Raw genomic sequence first — 8591 nt, forward strand, 5'->3', positions numbered from 1 at the left:
GGATGCTGCCAGGGGAGTTTCCAGATACAAGACAGAGTTCCCCAAATCCACTTGGGTCAACCCCGAGGAACTCATGCAGACTCTAAGAGACTGGCAGATTATGACTTCTCTGCTACCATTTAGACAACACAATCTGATCCAGCTGTAATGTATTTTATCTGCTTTAACCTCTCAATAATTCTCTCATTTCTTTTTCTTAGTTAAGAAATCTGTAGTTAGTTTACGAAACAACTGTGTTGTTTTTGGTAAGAACCTGAGCACCTAGTGATCTAGAGTGAGCAACCAATCCTTTGGGGTTGGAAGAATCTAGTTTCAATGTTTTTTGGTTTTCATAAACCTTTATCACAAAGTCCTATTTGTCTGGGTGGTAAAGAGAAGCTAGAGAGTATAAGGGGACTGTCTGTGACCATGACAGTGATATATAATGATCCAGGAGCACACTTTCACTACTGGCATGGTGAAATCTAATGATGGAATATACCCCCAGTCTGAGGTGTCTGCCCTGGTTTCTGATGGTCTGACCTGAGTTTGGCACACTTAGCTGTGGGCCACTCCAGGCACCGTGACACAAACCCCCTCATTAAAAAAAAATAAGCAAACTTAAGCATGAATTTAGCTGTAAGTCATCAGTGATACTTCTCTCAGTTAAGCACCATATTGAGTGTTTGGACAAGATCTTATGACAGTTTGAACCACCTGAATGAGTTTTTTTTTTTTTAATTAAACCAATTGTAATAATCCATTGTAACAAAAAAGGCAAGGGAAACGGGGCGTGCTAAAAAGTGTCAAGTTAAAACAGCTCAAGGCTCACAGACAATGTTTATCATGAAATTCTTGTAAATGAGCTATGGAGTAAGAAAGATTCACATAAATTCCTAGATGAATAACACCAAATAATGAATACTTTCAAGGAAATCATTGATCTGGACATCAACAGTCATGAACAACAAAAAGACACAATAATTGGCTTTTATTATCTAGCTATCTAGCAAGCTAGCTATCCACATACTCTGCTTTTATTTAATGTGTATATAGGGTACACAAATACATACAAACCTGTTAGGCATGCTCTAAGGTTACCTTAGATGTTTTTGAAAATCCCACTAAGCACTTAAATACGTTTAAAAATGGAAATTCTGAATAAAGATTTGATTCACAACCCTCAAAAGGACATTATTGAAATGTTTTGTTTTGATCATGTTGAAGTGAAATGACCCTTTAGAATTATAGTAGAATAATAAATATTAAATGCAATATAGTAAAATATTAGGAATAAAGTAAAATAAAATATATTAAAGTATAAATAATGTATACATATATCATGTATTACATATTTACATTTTAATATTTTACAACGTAATAGAACATACAAATAATAAGAACATAAGAACGGCCATACTGGGTCAGACCAATAGTCCATCTAGCCCAGTGTCCTGTCTTCCGACAGTGGCCAATGCCAGGTGCTTCAGAGAGAGTGAACAGAACAGGTCATCATCAAGTGATTCATCCACCCTCATAGCTTCTGTCAAACAATCAAAACAAAACAAGAAATCTGGAACAAAATGAAATGGAAAAGTAGATACACAAAACATGAGGTTTTGAATATTTTTGTGTGGCACATTTTGCCCAAAACCAGCACATTTCTGCAAGTTATTTGAATATCAACAAAACAGCATTTTGCAAAAGAGAACAGTTTCAACAATTTTTTCGGCCCATCTCTACATCTATTATTACAACAGGTGCTGCCCTTTGTTTTCAACCTCCCAGGTCCTTGCTGAAGTGTGTTGAAGATATGGGGAAGGGCCACCAGACCTGTGTGGCTGAGACAGAGTTGCTGGGATCTCTGATTTCCAGTCATTGCAAGTTCTGCTCTTTCTGCTGGTGTTCACCTTCTATGTGATGGCCCTGGTGGGGAACACTCTGATTGTTATCGTCACGATCGCTGACTCTGCCCTTCACACCCTCATGTATTCCTTTCCCAGGAATTTATCCTTCCTGGCAGATCTGCTACACCTCAGTCACACAGCCCAAGATGCTGGTGAACCTGCTGTCAGAGACCTAGACCATCTACTTCACGGGCTGAGGCGCTCAGATGTGTTTCTTTGTTCCTTTGGCATCATGGAGTGCTGCCTCCTCTCTGTCATGGCATATGACCAATACGTGGCCATATGCCATCCCCTGCAATACACCCTCATTATAAACCAAACCCTCTGTGCTCAGATGACAGCTGGTTCCTGGACCATTGGAATCCTGGTGGTGTTTGGACACACCCTTTCCATATTTAGGCTGCCTTTCTGTGGGTCTAATAGAATCAGTCATTTCTTCTGTGACATTCTCCCTGTGATGAGACTGGCCTCCACGGACACCTGCCAGAATGAAGTTGCTCTTACTATCCTTACGGTGTTCCTTTCGCTGGTTCCATTTTTGATCATCCTCTTGTCCTACAGCTGCATCATTTCCACCATCCTGAAGATGCCCTCAGCTGAGGGCAGATGCAGACCCCTCCCGTGGTCTGATCTTACCCCTTCCGTGAGTCCCATGTTAATCAGAGTTTCCGGCTGGGTCAAGTCACTCCTTCCCTCTTGCTTCTTTCTGTCTGTCCTGTTTGTGTCCATGTTCAGTCTCTCACTGCAGAAAGCAAAACTGTGCTGTTCACTAGGCCCCCGTCTCTGTGCCATGGGTTTAAACTGTGACGTTCCATTCTCTAGATGCCTGTTTTCCCGGGGCAGGGCGGGGAATTCATTCAAAGACCATAAAAATCAATGACCCCAAAAGCCTACTCTTGACGGCTGACAGTGGTGGTCCTTCAGCCAGGTGTCAAACACCTGTCCCAGCCAAGGCAGCTGTCTGGAATCCAGCACAACACGCGGCCCCTGAGAGACAGCAGAAATGTATCAACTTGACAATATGTCCACAACACACAGCTTAGGATTTCATCCCTCGGAGTTACACAAGCAAACAATAAACCAACAGCCGGCATAACACAAGCAGATTTTATATGCCCAAAAGGAGAAGACCCAATGACCTCATCAAGTTCACTAGACTTTGATCTGGCTGCTGCTTTTATGTGGAAGGTACTCAGCTAGCCCAGGGATGAGTGACTGTACGGAGACCTGAGAGACACATAGATAGATAAACAGATTCCGATCTTATTTCCACTAGTGTAAATCTACAGTAACTCCATTGACCTGCGTTTGTGTGTGTTAGAAATAACCAAACTGGCTGTCCCTGGTCCGGATTGGGGAGACGGAACCTTTATTGCCTGCTTGTTCCCCCTCGACGCCGCGAGTGAGCACTGGGGGGTTACTTTTACAATTATTTTATCCATAACAGTCTGTAAATGTATACATTTCCAGCAATACCCCATAGACCCTTATCTGGTTACATTGAAACCTATAAAATGAATATTAACAACTACATGATGAATACAATTATACCCGCCCCTGTTTGTTGTTTACAGGATTACCATACAGAGGTCAGGCACGTCACCTTCAAACCTATTAATTTTAAACTAACATTCTTTGAAGTGAAGGCATGCCAGGGGGGAAGGAAAATAATGCTTTCTTCCCACCCTGGCCTTTTGCAGGAGTGGTGATAGTTAGCCGCATCCCCTACGCAGATGGCCAAGGAGGGAGAAAGGAAGAGAGATAACAGACTTTAACTAGATTTCACACCAATTAACGGAAACAACGTTTCCCCATGCCTTGAGCGCGTTCCCTGTAGCTTAGGCCTGACCATTTGTCCAGCTTTTAACTCTTTACTCTCCCACAGTGTGCACTTTTGGTACTGTAAATACCCCTTTGCATGTAAAGAGATTGCAAAGCATGTTCTCACAGAGACACTAATGTCACCCATTGATTACATTTCTATACAGACACAGAATGAAATCACAGTCAGAGGAAAAAGATGAACCTTTAATTTTCAGTGGATAACCACCACCCTGTCAGTTTCCACAGGGAAGCTTTGATCTCCTTGTTTCTCATGCTATAGATGATGGGATTCATTACAGGAGGCAGCACGGAATAGAAAACAGCCACCACGAGATCCAGCCGTGACGTCGTGCTGGAGAGGGGTTTCATGTAGGCAAAGCAACCAGTGCAAACTATCAAGGAGAGCACAGTGAGGTGAGGCAGGCAGGTGGAGAAGGCTTTGTGCCGGCCCTGCTCAGACAGGATTCTCAGCACTGTGCTGATGATCTGAACATACGACACAATTATAAAAACAAAACAGCATAAGGCTAAGCCCACACTAAAGAAAATGACCCCCGTTTCAGTGAGGTAGGAGTCAGAGCAGGTGAGCTTGAGTAGCTGGGGAATTTCACAGAAGAACTGATCCACCTTGTTACCTCTGCAGAAGGATACTGCAAAAGTGTTCCCAGTGTGCAGGGCAGAAATGAGAACACCACTGGCCCAGGCCCCGGCTGCCATTTGGACACAAGCTCCCCGGTTCATCACTCTCTCGTAGTGCAGTGGCTGGCAGATGGCAACATAGCGATCGTATGCCATGACAGTGAGAAGGAAAAAATCTGCTCCCACCAAGAAGATGAGGAAAAAGACTTGGGTGACACATCCAGCGTAAGAAATGGACCTGGTGTTCATGAGGGAATTGGCCATGGATTTGGGGACGGTGACAGAGATGGAGCCAATGTCTAGGATGGACAGGTTCATCAGGAAGAAGTACATGGGAGTGTGAAGGTGGCGGTCGAGGGCTATGACTGTGATGATAAGAAGGTTTCCCATCAGGGCTGCCAGGTAAATCACTAGAAACACCACAAAGTGCAAAATCTGCAGCTCCCGCACATCAGAGAATCCCAGGAGCAGGAATTCAGTCACGGTGGTTCGGTTGGACATTTTCTTCCTGAGCACATTGTGTCCTGCCTGCGGAGGGAAGGAGAAGGGCAACGGTGAGGATTAGAGTAAGCGAGGGAATGACCCTGATTCCTCTCTCCATAGTTACTGACGATGTGACTGTGAGAGCACAGCCCTGATCACATCCACTGAGCAGGAGCGGTGAGGGCTCCTCGCTGTGGAGAATGAGACGACTAGTCCGGTGCGTTATCCCACTGATGTCAAGTCTTGGAAGCTGGGTCAGTTCTCACCTGTGAAGATCTGAGACACATTGATTTATGGCACCCAGCCACGTTTACAAAGTTGTGTGATGATGGGTTAGTGGCATGGCTCAGTTACTGCTGTGTTGTATTGTTTCCCTTTGTGACTTTGTGTCTGTGCTCTGCGGGTCAGTGACAATCAGGACAGCTGGGCTCTGTTCTTGGCTCTGCCATTGACCTGCTGTATGACCTTCAGCCAGTCACTTCCCCTCCCTGGGACTCTCTTTCCCTCCCTCCCTTTCTCTGCCTGGTCTACTAGGACTATGAGCTCTTTGGGGGACAGGCTGTGTATTATTATGTGTATATTCTGTGCACCTAGTTACAGTATTTGTGCTCAGCTGTCAGCAGTGATGGAGCCTGGATATGGTCCTAAACAAAGAGGTTTCTAGTCCCAGTGACCTCCTCCCTGTCCATCTAAGTTCCATGTCAGGATAGACAGATCTGGCTGCTGGGTGCAACTCTGAAACTGGGTTCGAAGCTCCTAGTCCCTATAACACATATTTTGTGGGTATCGGCTTTGCTATTACTCAGTTTTACTTTCCTTTGAAACAGAAATCAAACAGCTGCAACCGAATCAATGGGTTTCCAGTTATGGTGTTATTAGCCAACATTAAAGTTTCCCCACCCTTGTTTGAAGTTTAAATCTGGTTGGAAATTTTCAGTTAAATTTTGGTTGGTTGGTTGGTTTCTTGCTTGCTTGGATGGAAAATTTGGGTTTACAGCAAAACAACGTTTTTCTCACCATGTGTCTGTTTTCACTGAAAATCTTTTATGCTGGAAAACTGAATACTCAACAAGCAATCCTGTTTGGTTTTCATCTTAAATTTACACTTCTCAGCTGAAAGTTTTCAGTTGCCTAAAGGAGAACAAAAATGGGTTTGGGGTTTCTGATGAAAAGTTGACATTTTCGAAAGCAGGAATTTTTGTTTCTTCTGACTGTCTCTAGTTATTTGTGTAACTTAATAGTGAAATCCTTAACGAGTGCTGACAGCAATTCTGATTCGTGTTCTTTAAATTTCCCTTGTATGCTAATCCCCACACATATATTTAATAGAAATAGCACACTTACTGTACTGGCCTCTGTGGACTTTTCCCCAACAGGTGATGAATCCAGTCGTCCACCTCCAGGATTCTTCGGTCATTATCTATCTATCTATTTAGACACCAAGGACACAAGTGTGTAAGAGTCCTTTCACCCCTCACTCTGAGCATGATCTGACAGAACTAGACTCAGACTGGTTGCTCTCTGCAGCTGAGCAGTGTGTAGCTGGCTTTGAGCGTCACTGGCATTAAAGGAGCGATGCTGCAGGAAGGTGATTTGCCCATGTCTATTTCCTAAGGGCTTGTGGGACTCACTCCTGAGAGACCTGAACAGCTCAGAAGCAGAGGCCCAGAGGCAAAACCTCATGGACTCATCCATTTTAAAGCCAAAAGGGATCGTTCTGCTCCCCTAGTCTGACCCCCTGCCTAGCACAGGCCCTAGGATTTCCCCCAGGGTTTCCTGACTTCAGCCCAGCTTCTGTGCATTCTGTGGGCCGGGATTACCAAGGGATTTGGGCACCTAAAGGTGGGACAGGTATGTACTGGGATTTCCCAAAGCTCCTAAATCTGCCAGGTAGCTAAATCCCATGGGCATCCAATGGGAGTTAGGCACATAAGTTGCTGAGGTGTTACTGAAAATCCCACAAGGCAACTGTCAGCTTCTTTAGATGCCTAAACCCCTTTGTAATTCTGGCCCTGGGTCTCTCTTGGCATCTTCCAAGGCCCGGGCTTCTCTTGACTTTCAGAACTATGAAGGCTGGGATTTGCAGAGGAACCTAAGGGAGAGTAAGGCATGCACGTCTTGGGGGCCTAACTCCCTTAGACCACCTTGACAATCCCAGCCTACAACAACAACAAGGGCAGCCAGGCAACAGGGGCTATAGAGAGGAGGTCAAGTCACCTGGAGCTCTTGTGATCTAAGCTCAGCTCCGCAACTGAATTACCTCAGCTCTCCATGCCTCAGTTTCCTTGTGTTCTGCCTCCCCAGTCACTTCAGCCCCTCCATTCTGGGCAGTAACCCCCTAACTGGATCCCCTCCCTTCCACTTTGTCCAGCCTTCCCAGCCAGCCCCTAGCCCCATGGCACTCTGGCCACTCTCACTAACAAGTCCACTCACCTCCACACCCCACTGCATCCAGCACCTGCCCGCAGACCCACCCTCGCACAATTGAACAGGTCTAGAGTCCTTCTCTTTCTTTCTTTGTTTCTTTCTCCATCTTGCCAAGTGACTCTTTCATCCTTTATCCACAGTGGAACAGGAAGCCTCTGTCTTTTCTGCAGGGTTTTTCTTTATATTGTATCAAAGCAAGTGGAGGAAGAACAGAGCAGGACTAACCTCAGCTAAATCATCCCAGCCAGGGTTTTGTCAAGCTGCAGCTTAAAAACCTCTAAGGATGGAGATTCCACCACCTCCCTAGGTAACCCATTCCAGTGCTTCACCACCCTCCTAGTGAAAAACTTTTTCCTAATGTCCAACCTAGACCTCCCTGACTGCAACTTGAGACCATTGCTCTTTGTTCTGTCATCTACCACCACTGAGAAGAAGCCTAGTTCCATCCTCCTTGGAACCCCCTTTCAGGTAGCTGAAGGCTGCTATCAAATCCCCCCTCATTCTTCTCTTTTGCTGACTAAACAAGCCTAGTTCCCTCAGCCTCACCTCATAAATCATATGCTCCAGCCCCCTAATCATTTTTGTTGCCCTCTGCCGGACTATCTCCAATATGTCCACATCCTTTTTGTAGTGGGGGGCTGAAAACTGGATACAGAACTCTAAATGTGACCTCACCAGTGCCAAATAGAGGGGAATAATCACTTCCCTCGATCTGCTGGCAATATTTCTACAAATGCAACTTGATATGCCATTACCCTTGATGTCAATAAGGGCACACTGTTGACTCATGTCCATCTTTTTGTCTACTGTAACCCCCAGGCCTTTTTGTCAAACTGCTGCCTAGCCAAGAAGCTCTTTCAAGGGGATAAAGTATCTGAACGGTTTTATTATAGGTATGATGGTTTGCCCATCCTTACCGGCGGGGCTAGCCAGCATGAAAAAGCAGCTATATATTGCAGAACTGGATTGTTTTAACAGACTCTATGGGACAGAGAACTTTGGGAACTGGGATATAACGACTCCCCAGGTGATGCAACAACCATGTGGAGCCCTGATACTGTGTCTGTTGTATAGGGGAGGGGAATTAGTCAAGGTGGAGTTAGCTGGAAAAGAGCAAGTTTAGGCTGAATGTGAGAAAAAATGAGCTGAACACACCAACAGAAAAAACAAAAAGAACTTCCTTCACAGGAGGGTGTTTTAGGCTGTGGGATTGCTTATTCTGATAAAGGAATTTATAGAAAACCTAGTTGGGATTTTCAAAGACATTTAACAAAGTTAGATGCTGAAGTCCCGTTGAAATCAACAGTAGTTAGGATCCTCACTGTCTCAACC

The 8591-nt window shown here is 44.9% G+C and overlaps 1 protein-coding gene across 1 annotated transcript; it reads right to left on the minus strand.

Annotated features, from left to right (window-relative positions):
* Positions 1-3914: 3914 nt before the first annotated feature.
* Positions 3915-4850, minus strand: LOC137159345 (olfactory receptor 14A16-like). The gene has a single exon (XM_067557506.1). The coding sequence runs from the start codon at positions 4848-4850 to the stop codon at positions 3915-3917; it is 936 nt and encodes a 311-aa protein (XP_067413607.1).
* Positions 4851-8591: the final 3741 nt, after the last annotated feature.

Source organism: Emydura macquarii, unplaced genomic scaffold (genome assembly GCF_026122565.2).
Source record: "Emydura macquarii macquarii isolate MOO-44397 ecotype Brisbane River unplaced genomic scaffold, CSIRO-AGI_Emac_v2 contig_1870, whole genome shotgun sequence".
Taxonomy (NCBI): Eukaryota; Metazoa; Chordata; order Testudines; family Chelidae; genus Emydura; species Emydura macquarii.

Bases quoted from the DNA above. Each gene is read 5' to 3' on its own strand.
- LOC137159345 (XM_067557506.1), bottom strand. From the start codon at position 4,850: ATGTCCAACCGAACCACCGTGACTGAATTCCTGCTCCTGGGATTCTCT.